This window comes from Tachysurus vachellii, chromosome 9, assembly GCF_030014155.1.
Source record: "Tachysurus vachellii isolate PV-2020 chromosome 9, HZAU_Pvac_v1, whole genome shotgun sequence".
In the NCBI taxonomy this organism is placed as follows: Eukaryota; Metazoa; Chordata; class Actinopteri; order Siluriformes; family Bagridae; genus Tachysurus; species Tachysurus vachellii.
In genome coordinates this window covers 10,518,845-10,541,764 of record NC_083468.1, presented here as the reverse complement: position 1 = coordinate 10,541,764, position 22,920 = coordinate 10,518,845, and the positions used below count along the sequence as shown (strand labels likewise).

Genomic DNA, 22,920 nt, shown 5'->3' with positions numbered 1-22,920 from the left:
TTTTAACCCGTTGAATTAACACTGCCCTCATGCAAATAATGAGCTGTCCAAATGCAAAAGTATCATTGATGAGCTGTCAAAGTACTATTAAAGTTCTATCATTTTTACCACGACACAGTATGCTGTCACATTAACTTAACACTTTTTATGCAAACAGGATGCAATGCATTTTTTATGATGTTCTGTTCCTAACATCATCTATATCAAACTAGGGCATCAACAGTTAAGGGGAAATGGTGGATACTGTCATAATGATAGATGACATACTGTATTAAATAAAAAGCCAGTGGCTTTGTTATGCTGTGGGGGGAATTTTGCTAGCCTAGTATTCATTTCCTCTCTTATCAAGATGAGCCCTTACAAATCAATAAAGTTACTCTGATTGATCACCTTGACCATATGATGAAATATTTCTATGCTGATGGGTGTGGTTTCGTTCAGGGTGACCCTGATACCATCTGCAGGGCATGAGGGCTCACTGAGTGGTTTGATGTATACAAAGATCATGACTTATATCCCGCACAGAGACTAGATCTCACCTCAGCGGAACACCTATGAGAGATTTTTGACCTATGTTTGAGACAGCTTTCTCCACCACCTTAATCAAGGCAACAACTGAGACAATATCATTTAGAAGAATGGTGCTTAGCCCTCGAACACAGGTCCAGAGAATTGTAGAATGCAATTAAGATGTTCTGGTGAATTAAGCTGACCCAACACCTTAATGATACGTTCTATAGTTGTTTTGAAAACACAAGACTTCATTTATCACGTCTGTACTTTGGGATCAATCCAACATAATTTACATATTAATTAAATATAGTCTTTTTCTGCAATAGTGTATAACTCTCTATAAAAATTTTATTACTGCATCAACAATGCCAAGTTGGAAAATTTATTCAAATTGATCATCCTTCATTTTCAAACCACATGGTTATTTGTAGTTTAAGCTCTAATGCTTACCCTGTTATTTCCAGTGCAAAACTATTGAAGCTAACTTCAGACACCAAACATGTCTTTGCTTGCTTTAAGTATAATTAGGCCAAGTCATTTGGTAGCCTAGCAGTAAGAAATGCTAACTGAATTGTCGAGAACAAACACCTGCTATTCCTTGTGCTGTTCATGTTAATTATAGATGATAATTAAATTGTCTGAGGCCAAAAACAGAACTTCCTTAAGGCCATTATCCAATCACAGTCATCCATCCAAATGAAGGAATGCACACACACACACACACACACACACACACACACACACACACACACACACACACACACACTACTAATCAGGCATCCAGGCAAATATACACAACTTTAAACTGTTACTGTGAAGGACATACTTACTTGAGTGCATGTGAGCAGCTCACTGAATTGTTTGATATATGTGTCTCACTGTGTGTGTGTGTGTGTGTGTGTGTGTGTGTGTGTGTATGTGTGTATATTAATGTGGGCTGGATTAACTAAATCCAGGATTACAGGCCATTATCTGTACAGGGAGACAGAAAAAAGAAAGGAGGGCATAAGATAATTTATTATACAGAAAATGTCATTCTACTGTTTACTGAACTTATTAATAGAGAGGAAGCTGATTTTATATAATAAAAGTAGTGTCATTACTGTATGTGTGCAGTGGGTACACTAGTCTTATTCCTCGTATTTTTTTTCTTCTTTTTTCTTCCCTTTTATGTGAAGAGAGAGATGTGTCCAAAATCATGCTCAAATTGTCTAACAACGGCTCATTTTAATAAAAGGACTATACACACTAGGGTTTATTGCTGCAATTAATTCAATATATTGTAGAATTTCAATATTCAATATATCAAGGACATTCATATATACATATTAACTGTGTAAAGTCAAAATTCTTAATATACTACACTACGGTGTGGGTTTGAACATATGATTTTGTTTTAATTCAACCTCACAATTAGACTTAGAGGAGTGTTACTACAAACTAAAGCCTGCTGTGTCACATACTGTACTGTATTTTGTGATCTAAATTATGTCACTTTGTTTAGAAAATCAGTACAAAACAGACTTTTGTCATTGGCTGAATTGAAACCAACCAAAGTCATATTTTTAATAATAATGCTGCACTACCTATAAGAGCAGTGCAACATGTAGGGAAATGTCTACCCCCTTCCACATACAGTACACACTCTCACAATTGAACTCAGCAGCGTTCCGGATACACAGCCTGTGGACTGCATCTATGCCCCCTCTTACAACCCCCCCATTCATTCTCTCTCTCTCTCTCTCTCTCTCTCTCTCTCTCTCTCTCTCTCTCTCTCTCTCTCTCACACACACACACACACACACACACACACACATAGTATTATTATGTGGGTGTAATTAGTGTTAATGGCACAGTAATTCAGTATAATCAGTAAGAGTGCACAATGTTTTTTCTGTTCCTCTGTTGCTGCAGATTTATTGGTGTGTGTGTGCGTGTGTGTGTGTGTCTGTGTGTGTGTACGTGCGTGCATGCTATTGACAGTGGGTGTGAGATGACAGGCATTTCACCTGCTCATACATACACACACAGCTCATCCCCCCTTGTTAGATGATAGATTGCTGTCCTTAATGGCATTTAAAGAACATGGAATTAGCATATTGTTTTTGTTCATTTGCATATCATTTGCATAACCCAGACTGGTTGGACATGACCTCTGGATTGGATAAGTCACGCCCATTCATAGGTGGATTTAAGCAAACCTTCATCTCTGGGTCATGCTACATGGAGCTAAAAATATTTCCAGGCATACTGATCTATTCTCTCAGCTTCTTTCTGTTCTCCCATTTGTCTATTCTTAATCTTCCCAGTTTTTAATTTTCAGAACATTTCTTCATTTTTCTTCACTTTCTAGCTTACTATTTTCTGTCTTAAGTTTCTCCTAATTTTTACTTTGTGTATTATTCTCTATAGTTTTATAATATTCTTTTTCTTCTCTTCTCTTCTCTTCTCTTCTCTTCTCTTCTCTTCTCTTCTCCTCTCTTCTCTTCTTTCTGGAGGGGGGTGAGAGGTGGGGCTCAGCATTAAAGCATAATCGGTTTTATAAAATGGAATAGTGAAATTTATATTATCCTTTACATAAATTAACATATATTGTTTTTATTTTTTTTAATTATATTATTTATTTATCATAAATTTGGTTATACAATTATGATGAAGTATGCCTATGAATTTATGCATGACACGTACCTTAAACGTGGTTAAATTATGCATTGATGGATTTTTTGTTATATAAAGCAAATGAAACAAGGTGGACCATGGAATAGATAACGCTTTTGTTTGAATACAAAAGAAAGAAATGTGCACACAACATTACTTGCTAATCAGTTGAATTCATTTGAAGAATTCCAAACATTATATTGGATTTGCACAAAAAAGACAAGAAACACTTTTAAATGGCGGAACTGTGAAAGATCCTGGAATCCTGTCTGTATCTAAATGATCAAGCCATGCCTGGAAATATTTGCATATGTCTAGAAATTCTATAAAGAAATACAGCTTATACAGCTGTATATACAGCTTTTGATGATTACAAGTTTGCTGTTTGTGAGCATGTGCAAGACATTATATTTTATGAATACAACAGTGTGATGGTTGTATCACTAAAAGCCAAGGAACTACCCAGTAAGAAGTCATACACTTGTATTTAGCTAGCTATATATGTTGGCATCTTAAGTATTCTAAATATAAATTTGTAACAAAGCGTTTTTTTCATGAGGAACAACCACAAGGATAAAAACATAAAAGTACATTTCATGTTTTTATAATAGTAAATATACTCTATTAACAGAGCATTTGCACTATGATTAGCTTTTTTTAAAATCCTGTCATGCTTTCTGCTGCTGTAATTCAACAAACAACTCTTTTATATCCCAAATCTATTGTGTATCTGTCACCATTGCCACTGTTTTGTTTCTAGCTGTCCCTTGAGGTTTGTGTAATCCTATAACATCCTACTATTGGATTTTAGAGGAATCATAGTAGAAACTGCACTCTGAAATGATCAACACAATTCTGACCCTTACAGAACCGTTGGCTGTCTTTAGACACAGTGGCACTAAAGCATGTTAAAAACATGTTAAAATTGAACTCCAGACAAAAGATTTTATTTAGAATGTGGGATTGAGCTTGCAAAAGTTGGATATTGAAGATGAAGATAATAATCCTTTGGAGGTTCCATGTATCATTTGGGAAAATACCAAATTTGGATATTTCTAAGCCCCCACTTTTTTTTTGCAAAACATTAACAGTAATATGGATGATGGATCTGGATAACATTTTTAAAAACCCCGTTACTGGAATCTAAATTATTGATGTCATTATCACGTATGCTCCAAATAATGCTCTAAACTTATTATTTGTGGAAGAACGTGGATCCTAAATCGACAAAAAATGTGTGGCCCAAATGTCAAATCGTGTCACAAAAATTGGTTTGCATGAAAACAAAAATTTGTTTGCATGAAATAAAAGCCATACTTCTTCTCGATATAACCTATACACATTACCTATTTAAATTGTTCATATTTTGCGCATTTCAGAAATGATTCAGATAATAATGGTGTTTTGCATTTGTTTTTTATTAAAAGCAAGGAAGCTGAGACGAGACTTGAGATGAGAAAAGTGTCCCAATATATCTGAATCCACCCCCTGCCACCAGTAAATAAATAAATAAATAAATAAATAAATAAATAAATGTGTACGCGTGAGTGACGCACGGCGTGTCGGCGCGAGCTGTGGAATTCCTCCTCCGTTCAGTCGGAGACTGGCGCTCGTGCTGCGGGGAGCGGGACCTTGGACGCACGGACGGACGCACAAATACACGCACGAGAGAGAGAGAGAGAGAGAGAGAGAGAGAGAGAGAGAGAGAGAGAATTTGGGAATATAGGATTTAATTGTGTGGAATTATTGAGGCTCGTTGAGGATCTTGTACTTGTTTTACGGTCGGCGGGATGGCGGGAGCGCAGCGTCTTCTGTCCGCGCTGGGGTAAGAACGTGTGTGTGTTTGCGTGTGTCTGTGTTTGCGTGTAAGTGTGTGTGCGTGTAGGCATCGTGCATCGTGCTGGTTCATTAGACAGATTCGCTTAAGAAGAGTCTCACACACACACACACACGCACGCGCGCACGTGAACGCACGTACGCACACACAAATAAAACTGGTCCTGCCTCAGTACAAACGTTTTTATCTGTTATTAGCATTCAGATCCGTTTTTCTCCTTTGTTTCGTTACTCTTGGTGTGGTTCGTTGACGTTGAGCTCTTATGTGTTATTCTCGAATATTGTCTCAGTTCTAAAGAAAATCCCGCAGCTGTGTGTTTTGGTTCAGTGTCGCCGCGGGACGCAGAGCACGCGCGTGCCAGTGCGTTTTGTCCCAACGCGCGCGCTACATCTTTAAGTATTTATGAAATTTCCTATGACTTTTTCTACCACTTTATTAAAGTCACCTTTCAAAATGCATACAGTAGAAAACTACAGGTAGCCTAATTTTACAGTGTAGCAGAAAATGACACCAAAACCAAAGTGTAGGAAGCATTTTAACAGCCTATTTTTTTAACATTTTTTTATAGCAAATCAACTTTTGATGTCACTTCAATTTGAAAAATGAAAGTAAACCGTGGATGAAAATAGGTGTGAATGTAGGTCAGTAAACAGGTTGGATATGAGAATGCACTCGTGTAGCACTCGTGACGTGTCTATGTTTACAAACAGCAGATCTAATACATATGTCCTTTAAAATAAATCAGAATAAACCCCGTTGTGTATCCGAGGAACACGATGCTCTATCTGTCAGGCTCTTTTCTTTAACATCTCTGTTATGGTGAGCCAATTTGGTCATAAGCGTGAATGGCTGTATGAATCAGTGTACGCATGATAACCTGCAATGGAATGGAGTTCCAGTAAGTTTATGGCTAGCTGGTTAGAATGCTCACCTGATGCTGCTAATACAACTAACTTGGAAAAGACAGGTGAGTGGAAAGTCCCAGTGTTTGATATAGGAACTATAAGCACTCTCGGAATACTGCGCAGTCAACCGAATTAGCGGACCAGTACTTGTATTAAAGTGATAATGAATTATATTGATTGCTGTCAAGGTTTTGTTTTTTAATGATGGGTGTTAATTGGTTTCTCTTGATGTTCATTGTGCCAAACATAATGTAACTTTTTCAGATATTTCCCCAACCTTGTCACTACATGTAGTACCAAATGTTGCCACTGGTTAATTATGTTGGCTTTGTAGAAGCCAACATTCTGTTTTCCTATTTAAGCTTAGACAAAAATTTATTAAGAGTAACTCCTCCTAGAGCTTTCGAGCCACATGCACCAAATTCGGATATGTCGTAGAACCTGGTCTGAAGATTGTTGCTCTTACTTTTCTAAGCGATCCGAGTACCGGTACTTCCGGTACCAGGTCTCAAATTGGCCTTTTTTCCATAGACTCCCATTATAAACTTTGTAGGTTTATAACTCGGCAAGCTTTGGAACTATCTACACCAAACTCGGCCAGCATCTTTAGGGTGATACTCCAAACAAAGTTTTAAATTGGTGTACCGACTGGCTTTCCGGTTGTGCCGCAGCCCCGCCCCCAAAATATGCAAAATAAAAAAATTGCACAACATGGGCATGTGATATATCAAAACACTCAGCACAATGAGGGAAACTGCCTCATGTGTATTGTGCTCACGTCACGTGATGTCACCTGATGTCACGTGAAAATCAAAAATTAGCACAACATGGACAAGTGACATATCAAAACAATCAGCCCAGTGAGGGGAACTCCCTAAGGAATATTTGGATGATGTCACATGCTTGTCTCCAAACTCTGGCAACCAGCGGTAAAAGCTAGCAGATATCATGTGAGTTAAAACTCTCTGCCATATAAACTCTGTGTTAATGCAACATCATTTGGCACTTGGTGATGGGCCAACAATTTTTAATTCCTTGGCATCTGTAAATGAAATGTAAATCCTCCTGTTTCCTCTTTCCTACTCTTACAATTGTTCTAATTAAGAGAACTATATAGATATACTTATGAATGATTTCAAATATTTGAGTGAAATAAATGGTTTTACCGTTTAGACATTGTTCCTTAGAGGTTAATGTTTGGTGACATTTTGACCCTTTTGGCGTTCCCGAGCCAAGGCACAAACCAAGACGACAACAAACCTTAGAAGGATGATAATGTATGAATAATAAAACTCATGAAGAAATGGATCAGATTAATTAAAGGTGCACTCGGTGTGACAATAATAATGACCTCTGAGACTCAGATCAAGAATCTTTTATTTGACAGCTCTGATGCAGCAGGACAGATTAAGTGTGTTTTCTAGTAACCTCTAGTAAGTGTGTTAGTTACTTTGGTGTGTGTGATGTGATGTGGAGGCTGGGTAAAATAGATAGGTGATGATCCGTGTGTTTGTGTGTTCATGGTGTCATGTGATGTCGTTTATAAACATCCTTGATTCAAAAGCCATTCCCATGTTCAGGGCTCCTCTTAAACATCATTTATGATGATTCCTTTCCATTTACACAGTGGGTGCTGATTGAGGACCAGCTGAGAATCGATGAATGGTGCAAAAAATAGTCACAGCCATATTATGCATGTTGTCCTCTTGGCTTTGAGAGCAGTTTTCTAAAATGAAACTAAATTTGAATCCTTTAGTTATACATAGCAACAGACACATCCTTATACACACAAATTACACTCAAGACAGCGTAAACATTAATCTGAATGTGAATCTTTATTTAAATCGTCTGCTCAGACCTTGCAATGGAAACATGGTTTTTAAATTAAAACGAACATTTGTTAAGAATTTGTTTATATTTACATGATTTTGACCATGCATTTGTTTATTTTTACACAATTTTGATCATGCATTTGTTTATTTTTACAAACAAATTTATTATTTTAAATAAATAATATTTTTATTTTAATGATTTTGATGGTATGTGGTGCGTATGATGAATCCCTGTCTAAATGTGTGTCTGAGAATTCAAAATTGTATGTTTAAGTAACATTTTAGAACCTTTAATCAATGTTAATAAATGTGGCATAATTGACCAATGACAAATTATGCACCATTTCGGACATTGGGTTGGACTCCTGACTCACAACTGTGTTATTCTATACCCAAAATCATAGGTTTGTTCTGAGAATAATTCAACACTTCCTGTGCAAGTAAACCTCTTGTTTGTACCAGTTGTTATAAAAGCTCTGTCCTAAATGCACAAAGACAATTTGTACAGTTCTTAGATTAATTTGTATAACACCTTTCTAAAGATCCAAAGAGGATTGGTGTGCTTGCTGTAACACTTTTGGCCAAGGTGTGTGGGAGGTGCTCTTGGGACCCAAAACCCACCCAAACAAGTGAGTGAATTCAACCAACCATTAAATCTATAGTGCAGCTCAACCACCTGCCAGCAGAGTGCTCACCCTTGCTAGAAGCATTTTCATGCTAGTGACTCATGGGCCTCTGTAAGGTCACAAAAAAAACAGAGCTCAACAGTTAGTGCTTCCTTCCAGACATGTTCAACTGAATATATTACTGTCTACCATGAAGATTCCTGTTCATGTGGAATCCATTTCCTCTGGATGTCCAAACAGGTCAGTCTCTCCCTGTCAGCCCAAAGAAGCACCTCTTCCATTAATTCCTTGGCCATGCTAGAGTCTGTTAGAAATGAAAATTACTATTAAATATAGACATCAATATTACTGTCTAAGAGTCCAGGTCCTGAGGTGAAAGCAACTTAAAATAACCAGAAATATTGAATAGTTTTATTTAGCTTCGGATGGGACACTAAAGATAATGCACTGATTCATAACACTGTGATCACTAAAGATTAAATTATCATCCAAATTCAATCTACAGACCTGCTGCTTGTCTTGCTGGTACTGTATTTTTAGTGAATTTTGTTTTTTAATGTGGTTTACACTTAAGATATCCCCCCTCTCATTTCAGCATTGATCTAAATCCCTTGTTCTCACAGTTTAATCCCTGCCTTCTCTTTTCTTTCTGCAGAAACGTCCAGTCATCTGCTCTATTTGAGGACTCTGTAGAAAGTGAAGGAATTAAAACAGAAAGTAGCCTTGGATCTTCTGTCTCAGCCTGCAAGAAGGTACATTTGTGTGTGTGTGTGTGTGTGTGTGCGTGTGTGTGTGTGTATGATTGATACCCACATTGAGCTTCAGTGATCCACATTAATTGGATTTGGCCACACTAGCGATCAAACCATGCACACACACACACACACACACACACACACACACACACACATACACACACACACTTAACTTAAATATTTGTAACAAAATAGAAATATTTTGGCTATATTATCTTTCAATTCACTAAGTATTTATTATAGCTACCTTGCAAATATTTCACAAGATCTATAATGTAAGATATTTCTTTAATTACTAGGACATTTGGTACTAATAAAGAGAAAAAAAAAATAAATACACACGCACACAAATGCAGATTAGCTGTAAAATTCGAAATGTTTAAAATAATGACATTTTGAGTTTGTTTCTGAAAGAAAATATGTACTGTAAATGTATTGTCTCGCAGCGTTCTGATTCTAAGCTGAAGTATCTGTCTCAGAAGTTTCATGATCTACCTATGTTTGGTTTCCCTTTGGATTTTCTGATTTTCTCTAACGTTTCAAAAACATGCTCTGGAGGGGTGACATGAGAAGCATAAAACTGTTTGTCACATCCTGGTAATGGATATCTAATCAGTTGTGGCTACAAAACACACAGATGATATATCAGAATTTCTGCTTTCATATACTGATATTTACATCAAGATTCTTTAAACAGTTTAGCACATGGTGCATTTTGTGCAAGACCATAACATTTTTAGATGAGCAAAAGTATTGAAGCTGACAGTGTGACAGTAAATAACACTTAATACTTGCTTGTATTTCTCTTGCTTTGTATAACTGCATCAAGCCTGTAAATCATTGACATCACCAAATGAATGCATATATCTTTTGTGAAGCTTTTCTTGGCTTTGATTTGTGAGGGTGTGTACAGTATCATCAGTCTCAACTTCAGGAGGTGAAATGCTGCTCAATTGCGTTATGCTCTGGTTTTTGGCATAGCTGTTTTAAGGCCTTCCAGTTTTTCCCTAATTCTTTGTTGTGTTGGCAGTGTTTTAGGTCACTATCTTGCTGCATGATGAAGTTCTTCCCAATTAGATTGTATGCACTATGCAACGGCTCTGATAGATTTTCCTTCCTATATCAGATTCAAAATGGCTTGCTTTTATTCCAGAAAAATGTTGGTATATTTTAATGCCCCCCCTCCCACCCCCACCCCCCACCCCTCTAACAGTAAATGCAGTGATCACAGGGGAAACACAGAGGTCAAATCAAGGGTTTATGTTTAGAGCTAATAATTGCTTAAGCAGTCACTCTATAAGGGCCCATTTTGGCACCTGTCACATATATTTGCTCACTTGGAAAATGGGTAGGTTCAGTCAAAAGGTGCCATGTTCTAAGTTGTTTAGTACATCTAGATGTAAACATCATGAAATGAAACCTGAGATTCTGATCTGTCGTCTCATATTCAGCTTTTGATCTCAGTGTCTTCAGTGTATAGCAAAAATCAATAGAATTGGCCTTGCTGGTCTAATATTCCAAGAAGGTACTGTATATTATCTGTCCCACATTCATACTCCCCATGCACATCAATATTGTACCGTCCATAAGTATCTTATTGATTACAGGCTTTATTTTTTAATTTATGGCTCAAACATGACAAGGATAGAAATGCCATTATTTGATAAATGTCATCAGTCAGGATGAGACAGAAAAAGCATATATTTTTAAATAAAATGTAACTCCTTCTAAATAAGAATGATATATTCAGCAGGACAGAGTGTGTGTCTTCTAATGTCACTTTGGTGTGTGTGATGTGATGTAAAGCCTGGGTAAAATAGGTAGGTGATGTGTATTTGTGTGTTCATGGAATCATCAGTTTGTGTTTTTGCCTTGTCTTTAAATGTAGGTGAAACATGAAATTAACTTACACCGACCAGCAATAACATTAAAACCACTGACAGGTGAACTTGCAACAAGCATTGTCATTGTAGTGGTACGTATCAAGGGGTGGAATATATTATGCAACAAGTAAACAGTCAGCTCTTGAAGTTGATGTGTTGGAAGCAAAAACAAGGGCAAATAAAAGGGCAAATGTAAGGATCTGAGCAACTTTGGCAAATGGCAAACTGTGATGGATAAACTAATGGGTCTTGTGGTGTATTTACAGTTATGAAGTGGTTAGTACCTACTTAAGGACAACTGGGTGAACCAGCCACAGGGTCACAGACACCCAAGGATCACCGATGCATGTGTGGCTATCCTGTCTGGCCTGATCCAACAGAACAGTAGTTCTAGAAATAATTACTGAAAAAGTAAATGCTGGCTATGATAAAAAGGCTTCAGTACACACAGTGCAATAGCACTGTGAGTTATTTTGACAGAAGATAGAAGAAAAAGAAGAATAAAAAAAAGTAGGAACTAACAAGATAAAAAAAAATGTCATAGTGTAACGATGTCAGTATTTGAGAATTCTATATTTGCTTTCTGGATATGTTGCTGATTTACAAATATAAATGAGATCTGTTATGCAGCTTAATGACTAGCAGATTTCTGGTGCAGAACGTAGCCTGCTCTGGTGGGTTTTTTTGTTTGTTTGTTTTGACAGACGTAAACCCCCCCCCCCCCCCCCACACACACACACACTCACAAACACACACAAACACATACTCACACACACACACACACACACACACACACACAAACACCCACACACACACAATTACACACACACAAATTGTTACATATTTATATCCAGACATTAAAGCTCATATACAAATGGCTCGCCATGTTCTTGTGCATCTGCTAGCAGCTGTTACATTTCTGCTTAATTCTACACATGGTACATGGTACATTTAACAGAACAAGCCCTGGTTAAAAAACATGCTTTTTTTAAAAAGGGTGATTGAAAGGATTCGATTTAGCTCAGTCTCTCTCCACTTGTTTAGCTTTTGCTCAGTTCACTCAGTCAATGCCTTTGTCTGATTGATTTGTGCTAAATTGAATTACTGTGACTTTGAGAATTTCCACCTCATTGTAGAGCCCTTCGTAAACACATTATATCACTTAAGATTTGATTTGAAGTATCTGTAGCTCCTCCGATATCATCGGATTCAGGGTCTTTCTTTACACTCCCTTTTCCCTATTTGTGATTATATTTTCCTGTGTTTCATTTCCAATAATTCCCTATTGGGTTCATACCTCCAAATTACAAACACTGTAAACAGAAAGCTAGTAACCAAAATAAAAGTCACAGTTTCCAATTTTTTGTTGGGATTTTTATGCAGTTTGTACATACTGACGATCTGCTCTTAGTTTCTCCTCCAATGGAAAGTTTAGGGAAACAAAATGATTGAGTAAATTAATCCACCTTCAGATCACATTCACATTCATTATACCCATAAATGTATTTATTTCACAAGTTCAGTCTCAATCACTGCTGAGGACATATTCCAGATGCGTCAGTGCATGGAGCTGTAAAATATCAACCCAAATGAATCAGCTGACATGACTGCTACTTTTAGACTGCATGAATCGACAGTCTGGGCTTCAGAGGCAATCAGCCACTGCCTTGACTCTTCATTCCATCCAATGTATTTTTCTGTTGACCTTTTATAGGGCTGTGGTGCCTGGTTCCACAAAAGTCTCAAATTTATCTGACTCTAAAATAATCGAAGACCTTTGTTAACATTTGTTAACAAATCTGATGCGAGAGTTACTGCCTAGGGAGGGTGAAGGCCAGCACATGTTTCCTCTGAGACATGCAGAGCCAGCCAAGCTCACAGTTGGGAACTTCTGCTCATACTGTGTCACAAGGCAGTGAACACACTTGGAGGAAAGTGCTATCCACACTCTTTCTTATACGTGAGCCCAGACACCCACGTTTGCTAGCGTCACCGTGATTGAACGGTGAGAAAGAGTGATGCTACCACTCCCACCCACAGACACAGGCAATTTTTTGGTCTCTGTGGCTGTGATCTCTAACCTCCCTAACCTAAGTCCGTTGCTCTCTGGTTATTAAGATTTAGTGCAAAATAGCAAGTTTCCAAATAATGGTCTAAAAATGGATGTCATTTTGAAAAGGCCAGTTCCACAAGGTTTTGTTTGGTTATGCTGAATTTTTTAGAAATCCTGCAGGTACTGGGTTTGGTATGAGTTGTACATTTATACATTCTGTATGAGTATGTACAGTTTTCTATAGTTGTGTAGAGTTGCTTGTGTTTCTGTTGTGACATTTGTGCTTCATATCTGAAGGTGCTGTTAGAATGTGTTTAGTTCTGTAGATTTCTGTCAGGAAGTTCTGGTTCTGGTTGGTTGTGTATGATTTTGTATGTTGCATTCGGTTCTCTTTTTTGGTAGTATGTGTTTGAGGTATATAATTTTTGTTTGGTTCTACAGAGGTTCTGTTAACGTTTTAATCTATTGGGTTCCATGTGGTTCTGCTTAAACATGCTTAAACTGTAAAGCAGCTATTCTTGAACTGTGCGTTACATGTACCTCAGTTACTGTAAGATCCACAGTTGGGCCAGATGGTATACACAGCAAGAGGAGAGAACACACACACACACACACACACACACACACATGCACACACACAAATCAATACAAACATGCAGACAATTATGTCCTTTCACTCAATCCTCTCTAAATATCACACTCTTTCTTTATTATCACACACACACACACACACACACACACACACACAGACACGCACGCACCAGGGAGTCGATGCTAAGGGATGTGTGTTTATCTTCTAAATAAGCAGACCACAAGAGATCAAGCTTGCAAAGTACTTAATGAATCAACTTTAAAGGTCATGAGCATACACACACACACACACACACACACACAGACACACATGCAGATATTTGTTGCATAATTAGGACACATCTTGTGTATGTGTTGAGCATGGCTGACATTTTTGAAGAATTAATGCACTTTCATTTTCCAAGCAGCGCAAACCGTTTCACCTGTAAAGTATGTACACACACACACACACACACACACACACACACACACACACACACACACACTCACACGCGCGCGCACACACACACACACACACACACACACACACTTAGTTCTTGCAATTATTCTCTAAATACATATTTCATATATACGTGTGAGTGTACATGCACAAGTGTATAAGCTACTGTTAATCTGTGCGTGGTTGTAATGCTCTGTGTCTGTAAGGTTTTATTATATTAATATTATATATTCAGAATATTTTTATGAGGTGAAAATGAATTGTCATTTCTGGGTCTGGCAGGTACTCTGCAGCAACAGTGTGTTAGACACCTGCGATTACTGGCTGAAGAACGACAAGGCGCTCTGTAGAGTCAATTTCCTCGAGGACCAACATGATGGAGGCTGTACTGTGAGTTATATCACACACACGCACACGCGCACTCACACACACACACACACACACACACACACACACACACACACACACACACACTCACACATACACAATCCTGCTCCGTAATATATGATAAATACACATTTACAATCAAAAAACTATTAAATTCACAATCATTCCTTTAGTAGAAGATATAAGTATAACATATAGAAGAAATAAACTAAATAGTTTTCTAGTAACTAACTAAAGTTTACACATTAGTTTAAACTTAAAATTCTCATTCTGATCTCAGTGGTGAAATATCACCACAAAGGAGTAAAACATTGCACACACACTTATGCAATACTAGATGATGAAGTAACAGAGTTAGAATTAAAATAATGAGCAATTTAAAGGTGATCATGTGCATCAGGCATGTCACCATGTTACATATAAAACTCCTATTCTAAAATTGCTTGGTGTTTCAGATGACATGATGGAAATGTTGCACCACAGAAAACGGCTTGGCAAACAGAACCAGGATCTTAGTGAGATCATATTCTGCCCTGTGCTAAATGTGCCATCATACTGTATGTGGCATTTGTTAGACAGACCCACCAAACCTCCATTTATATACAAGCAATTCTTTTGCTGATTAGTTTGATTTGTCTTAATTCTTAATACACATATTATTAAATGACACAAAATGTTACTGATGGTGTTTTTAGCCACTGAATTTGGTGAACTAGCCTGAAGATGTGTTATTGATAGAGCGTACAAAGCAGTTCTATAAATCACTCATATTGTATAAGGCCAATTGCAAATGGTGTAAACATAAGCAAAGATCTTAAATTTGCCAGTATAATCCATGTATAAAAGTGCAGTATTCTGTACATATTTGACCAAGTCAAGGTCTACATTAGTTAGTCCACTTATATAAGGACACTCAGAAGTAAGAGCAGGGGAGCACGGTGTCTTAGTGGTTAGCACGTTCGCCTCACACCTCCAGGGTTGGGGGTTCGATTCCCGCCTCCACCTTGTGTGTGTGGAGTTTGCATGTTCTCCCCGTGCCTCGGGGGTTTCCTCCGGGTACTCCGGTTTCCTCCCCCGGTCCAAAGACATGCATGGTAGGTTGATTGGCATCTCTGGAAAAATTGTCCGTAGTGTGTGAGTGAATGAGAGTGTGTGTGCCCTGCTATGGGTGGGCACTCTGTCCAGGGTGTATCCTGCCTTGATGCCCGATGACGCCTGAAATAGGCACAGGCTCCCTGTGACCCTAGGTAGTTCGGATAAGCGGTAGAAAATGAGTAAGTGAGAAGTAAAAGCAGGATATGGGCATAGGATGTTATAGGATTTTAATGCAAACCGCATTTCTTGTGCAAATGCTCCTATAACAATATACAAATAAATCTGTTTGAATCTTGCATGAAAATTGAGGCCCATTGTGTCTTTCACTTCTTTCAAAACGGGTTGCACACTGGTTTCCCCAAACATCTCCCACAACTAAAAAGACAAAGTCTTTTCATTCACAAAATTCTACACTATATGACTCACAGCCAAATAATCAGTCAAAATCCCACACACAAAGCAAATATGTGCACACACATACTGTACGACTCCCAAATTAGAGACTATACTTTTATACTTTTATAAAAATGCACTATAAAAAAAACATACATTAAAAAGTCCTTTTCAAATAATGTCTTTATCTTTTTAAACTACAGTAACATTTGTGATTAATGTTTGCAATTACTAGATCACATTTAACAATGAAAGTGTCACTCGTTTTTGTGATAAAGTTAGAATTAAATATTCTATAATAAAAACCATGCTGGCATAAATCTAGTAGAAAAAAATTAAATAGAAAAAAAATCTTTCATTTAATGTTTATTACAGAAACAGATAAAAAATTCAGGTATGAGAAACAAAAAATTATTGCAGTTACTGGCTATGCAATACAACTCTTAAAAATGCTTCTGTAAATGCAAAACACTTATATAAATGGGGTCTTGACCTGCTCAAGGGTTGACAACGCACAAGGGCTAAAATACATTGTCTTTAAGACCACAAAACAACCACTGTTTTTATGTTATGTATTTATGTTCACAATTCTATTGACCCACAAAAAACACTGCTCAAAAGCTTCTTGCAATACAAAACAGTATCACAAAATATTGGTACATTATTGAATATATTATTGGTACAGTGTATAAACAAATAAAAGAAATAAAAAAGAAAACTTATGCATTATCTACATCTATATTTTTATCCCAATTCATGTGCTCCTTGAACAAAAAAACGTTGCGTAGGAAGTGCCTAAAGTGACAGGTCCAACCTTTACATGACTGTGCAGTGATATCTTCAATGGCTCCATGCATTGCCTTGAGAAGACTCACTTGTTGATATGACTTCAGCTCATATACCATCTACCTCGGAAACCTTCCACCACCAGTACACTGAAAATAAATCTTCAGCTGGATTGAGAAAGGAGATATATGGTGGATATATGGTGGACTGGATGTATGGTGAATCTTGAATATCATGTGCATGGTGGAAACTTTGCCACATATAACAAGTCGTATTGTATGCAAAGAGTGTGATGGCAAAAATGTGGTTGTATTCACTGCCAAGCATCCCTTATGTTCATTCCGAGTCAACCAGAATTGCTTAGGAGTCATTGCAAATATTTCTTTGTCTTCATCTGCCTTTTTCTTCTCTGCTGTATTTTTTACTCAGTGTTCTTGTTCTTTTTGTCCTGAACCTGTATGGCAGGGGCATGGTTCATATACCCCAGGTAATTAGAAAAAATGAGTGGATAATTATAGTGAATTTATATTTGACAGGTGAGATGCTTCAGGTTTCTTTAATTAGCACACTGAGTTCTAACTGCTGAATCCAGGGTTTAGGAAAATAAGACTGTGTTCCCAAAGAGAAGTACATAGTGTATAGAATTTTGCAAATTGAATATAGCAGAACTGCAAACTACAGTATACTGTGTCACTGAGAATGTTTTTTTAATTATGAAGGAATATTATTTGATTATGGGATTTTAGCATAAGGAATCAAATGTTTGGTATACATCCACTGAGTTACAGTGTGTATCCAAAAGATAAAAACTGTATTAGCAATTTCAGTGAATCAGTTGATCTTGGGATTTGCTGCATTCTTTTTTTTTTTATTTTCAGTATTTCTTCTGAGGTAAGGTTTGTTTTTCTGTAGGACTTTTTTTTTGTAATATGTTATTTTTTGCTACATTTTGCCAATGGTGCTTTCAAGGTAGAAAACTGAGTGCGTTCATTATACTGTATCTGCTGGAAAACCCCACCAGCGGAGTTGCTTGATACATCTCCATGGGAGTCCGAAGGTTCAGACAACGTGTTTCATCTCAGCATGTCTCAGACATTGCTGGATGTTTTAGTCAAAGCAATTTGCAAAAAATAGACATGTTGATGACAATATGTAAGGATGCTCACTTGAGACTTTAAAGGAGTTGAAATAGAACGACCTGAAGCAACAAATAAAATGTGGTAGCTTAGTGGTTAAGGTGTTGGACTACTAGAAGGTTCAGAGTTAGAATCCCAGGTCCTCCAAGCTGCCATTGTTAAGCAAGGCCCTTAACCCTCAATTGGTCAGTTGTATAAAATAAGATAAAATATAAGTCGCTCTGGATAAGGGTGTCTGCCAAATGCCGTAAATGTATTCTCTCCTGATGGTGATGATCTGGTAACCTATGCTCATCTTAACTGTTTGGTATGCTCTATGTGTATAACCTCTTGCATTCCCTCTTAATTATTCACATTTCTAACATACCCATAACATATGGTAAGAACCGCAGTTAAATTTAGGAAGCAGGCTCTACTTTCCACTCCGCTTGCAACCAATTATTTCAAACACCCATCCTTGACGGATGATGCTTCTCACTTTTTCTTATTTTAGATACATTCAAATACACAGTTATACACAGCAAATCAATCCCCTCTTCCGTTCTCCTCTGGCACCCACATCCATTTTGACCTTCTCAAAGCCTCTTCCCATTAATAAAAATATTTTCATTCTGAACTTTTGTTAGGAGATTGTAGTAGTACTCTGTTTACAACTGAGGAGTCAGAAAACATTTTATGTTATCTGCATTCAATGGACATCATTTATCCAGCTGGATACAAACGGTACATGCTTAAATATTCATATGAGCATTTATACAATCAGTTTCTTCTAATTGTGTGTACATTTATGCATAAGAAGACTAATTAATTCTAATTCAAATCATATTATTTGCATGGATTACTGCACTGTTACAAGTAGACGTCCTTATCCAGAGCGACTAATAAAAGTGCTTGTAGTCTCTATGTCGCTAGATCAGGAATTGTCATAAGCATTTCAGGGGATGGGAAACAAATCCAAAAAAAAAGTGTTCAAGACTTTATCCAATAAAAGCTCAGGTCAGGTACACAGCTACACACACAGCTAGTATTACTTTGCGAGGGAGCTAAAGCCTATGATGAACTGTAATTAGAACCTTAACTCTACACTCAGTCTCAGCTAAAACTTTGGTTTGATCTGTAGTTAAGGCTTCTGTCTTGAAGACATATCCCAGTAAGGACATTGTGTGCTTATGAAATTCAGATTTATCCCTTTTAACATACAATAGGAATAATCTTTTAAAAACTTAGGTTTCTAGGGAAGGGCAGTAAATCAGAATAGCTTCAATATACTGTAGATTATGACAAATCTGCCCAGCATGTCCCTCAGGACACTGGTGAGACATTGAAATACTGATGGAGTGCAAGAGAGCCTGTCCGTCATGATACTTGAAGTGCTGCTAAATGTCATCTTCCACTCTTAACCCTTCCAGCTGCAGACCAGATTTCTGCAGAATGCAGATTTCCAGGCCTGAGGAGACAAGTGGTAGTGGATAACAGTACTTACAGTGATTTGGTTGAATCCACTGTAATCAAGAGGGGGTCAAAGGTTTTTTTCCACAAAGAACATCCTTCTGATATGAGAGATCTTTAAGACTGTATCACTGTTGCTGTACTTTTTGAGCATATTCCTTCATTGCCTGCTGTTCTGCTGGGAAAGAGCAGATAAATTTGGTTGCGATGGGGTGGGGGCGGCTGGTGTGGTGCTAGACCACTGGCTTTGTTTTTGCTGAGTACTTCATTCAGATGCTGATATTCTGTGCTGATGTACAATGGTGTGCTATTTTACGGACTCTCCACAGTGGTTGATGCTATTAAGAGCCAAGATGCTTGGAGACAGTGATTGAGAGATTGAGATGGCAAGTGAGTGATTTCTTATCTGTCCAGGAGATCTGAGGTGCATCCGAGGGAAACCTAATCTGATCGGGTGCAAAGAGTTAATGGTAAAGAGAAAATATATGTGCTCCCGGTGTAGCACGGTAGCTTAGGGGATGAGGGACTTAGGGGATTTTAAATCTATAGTGTGATAGTTTTGTTGCCTATGGGTCCACTGTCAATAGCATGCATGCGTAGAGGGTGTTATAGTGGTTGAATGGTTATGTTGAAACTGTTCAGGGTTGCTTGGTTGATAAAATTGGTGGATGCCAAATCAATCAGCGCTAGAAGGACATTGACAGTGTCTGAGGGTTGTATTAATACTTGCAGACTGATAGACTGGTGAGATAGTGAATAAAATGGACATGCTCATGAGGAGTGGATGAAGGTCTTGGTGCTGTCCTTGGTGCTAGGATTGTTTGGCTGGAATCTTGGCACAGAACGGGCATAGACCCATAAATCGGTCAGGTTTGCCACAGTAATAACATTTCTTTCTTTGCAACATCTCTCCCATTTTTCATTATTTGACTTGATATGGCCCAGTTTCCTGGGCTCAGGATGGCTACTCATGATTTCCATTTCCAGTTTCCTCTGGGTGTTTGCATGCTTGTGGACCATTTTCAATTTCTGGCTTAAGACCGCAATGGAAAGCAGCTTTAAAGGAAGGTTCCTAATACCCGAAGCAAGGGTGCAGAATTCCATCGCTTACTCAGCCACCCCTCTTGACCCTAGGGATGTGGTGATTAGTTGTTCTCTGATTTCCAAAATTAGATGCAGAACAATGTCAAAAACAGAAAGACAATGAAGAGATATAAATGCGTCCTTGTATACTGTGTGGAGATGGTACTGTGTGTAGTCCATGGTGGCCTTATTTGTTTGGGTATTGGTTTCTTGATGATTCTTGATGACACTAAAAATAGGGGTCTAAAGGGGCTAAAAACACCATCAATGTTTTTTTGTTAAAAGAAGTTGTATTATGTTATTGCAATTAATTAAATATAGAAACTACATATTTACTTATTTGTTTCTTTGTTTAACTATTAAAAGAAAGAAAGAAAGAAAGAAAGAAGGAAAGAAAGAAAGAAAACACAAACCAATAAATGAAATAAAATAAAAAAATTAATTATGGCAAACAGTGGCACCATTTATTTGGGGTATAGGCTGGTCTGTTTGTGTATAGCCACAAGCCATAAACAAATGCATTGGCTGACAGAAGTAGTGATGTTCAGGGTTTGAAAGCTGGCTTAAAAATGTGTTCTGTTTGCCAAAGCATCTTCTGTAAACGCTGTGCAACACTTTCGACACTTGACATCCAGCATGTCAACCTTGACAAGTATTAAAATACCACTTTCCTTGTGTGACATGCTTGGTGTACATGATCACCTGGGTACAGTGTAGATATGTCTTTTTCTCCTTCGTGTTCTTATTACATTTTTTTTTTTTTTTTTTTTTTTGTAATTTGTCTCTAGATTGAGATTTTTTATGGCATAGAAGTGAGTTAAAATAATGTCAGCTTCTGTTTTTCTGCCTTTTCTTTCCCTGCATTGTCATTTTTTTCTGTGCGCTTTTGGAGTTTTGTGACCTGTGTCAGGAACACACTGTAAGATATTCATGAACAAAAAAAGAAAACAAGACGCAGGAACATGACCTAGGAACAGAAGATAACATACAAGGAACATTCTGACAACAGCTGTAGCACTGTGTGTTTTTATTGAACGTAATTATTGCCATATGTTACTCTACATATTTCTGTTGTAAGGTGTAAGGCCTGCATTATTGTGAGACTCAACAAGGTCACAACAATGTCATGCTACATGTCATGCCACATGTGAACAGCCAGAAGAGTGATTTCTGTGTTAATTTTTTGCTCTTCATCATGTGCCATTAGAGTCTGAACTAAGCATAACATGTGCCCCTCAGGGGCAGGTTATTACACAGCTAACACGACAAACAGTAGACTCATGCAGGCGTGCACGCACAAACATACATACACACATGTGTACATACTGTACACACATGTATACATACACACACATGCATGCATACACACATGCAAGCATACACACATATACACACATACATACACACACATACATACATACATACATACATACATACATACATACATACATACATACATACATACATACAAACATACATACATACACCACCTTCACCACAACCACCACCACAACAACAACATACAAGAAACAAACCAAACTTTTAAATGGTGATGCTCATTAGGTGCAATAGGGAACAGGTGTATATGATCATTGGTATATTTCACATGCATCATATCGTGTGCTGGTGCTGATGGGTATTGCAGTTTAACACCCAATTTCTGTGCTATCACAACACATGCTGTGCACTTTATTAGTGGTCAGCATACACACAAGCACAAAGAAAATCATGAACTAATTGTGATCACTGTCATCAATGCCAAGTGCCGTTAGGATCGATGTAGAAACCTTGAATATCAGCCAATAAAAAAACAATGCTAAGCTATGCTTTAAAATGTTTTATTAGCATTAAATAAACAAATGAATAATAAATAAATAAATAAATATATAAATAAGTAGATAGATAGAAGTCTACTTCCAGTTCCAAAAAAAACAAAAAACAAATCCAGTCCAATTAAAAAAAGATTAAAAATCCAATTCTGATCTTTTCCATTTGTTACAATATCAGATCTCATTAATTGTTTTTTCCCTGCAGTATCCTAACCCCCTTTCCACACCCATTTTTTTGCTAGCATCAGCCTAATAATTGTCCTTAATCATTTTATCAAGAAATTATTTTTTTAATTATTGTATGTATGTATGTATGTATGTATGTTTGTATGTATTTACAGTTAGTTATTGAATTTTTTTGTGTCTTTATTCTTATACTTTGCTATTACACATCATTCCCATGTGTTTTTTACGTTTCCTTAGTTGTGCATTTCAGTGTACACTATTATATTATTTTTCTCTGTATTGCATCTAAACCCAATAAAAGGAGGAAACAAACTTCTTCCTTTTGGGTTCTGGTTTGGATTACACTAATTCTATAAGGTCCTACTCAGGTCCGTTCGGTTTCATGGTGCTGTTCTTTTTCTGCAGCTCTCACACCCAGCATGCTCATCTAACACAAAGACTCCACACTGTGATTCTAAACCCACACATACCAGCTGCCTGTTAC

The 22,920-nt window shown here is 37.4% G+C and overlaps 2 protein-coding genes across 2 annotated transcripts in view; one reads left to right on the top strand and one right to left on the bottom strand.

The window, feature by feature from the left end:
• Window positions 1-22,920, bottom strand: part of LOC132851049 (latent-transforming growth factor beta-binding protein 4) — a 424,131-nt gene that overhangs the window by 28,493 nt on the left and 372,718 nt on the right. The gene's annotated exons all lie outside the window — the stretch shown is intronic.
• sphkap (SPHK1 interactor, AKAP domain containing) overlaps window positions 4,857-22,920 on the top strand; it is a 43,763-nt gene continuing 25,699 nt past the window's right edge. The window contains exons 1-3 of the mRNA XM_060877622.1: window positions 4,857-4,996; window positions 9,027-9,123; window positions 14,375-14,482. Of these exons, the coding sequence (XP_060733605.1) occupies window positions 4,962-4,996; window positions 9,027-9,123; window positions 14,375-14,482 (240 nt within the window). The 5' untranslated portion in view covers window positions 4,857-4,961. The remainder of the gene's footprint in view (window positions 4,997-9,026; window positions 9,124-14,374; window positions 14,483-22,920) is intronic.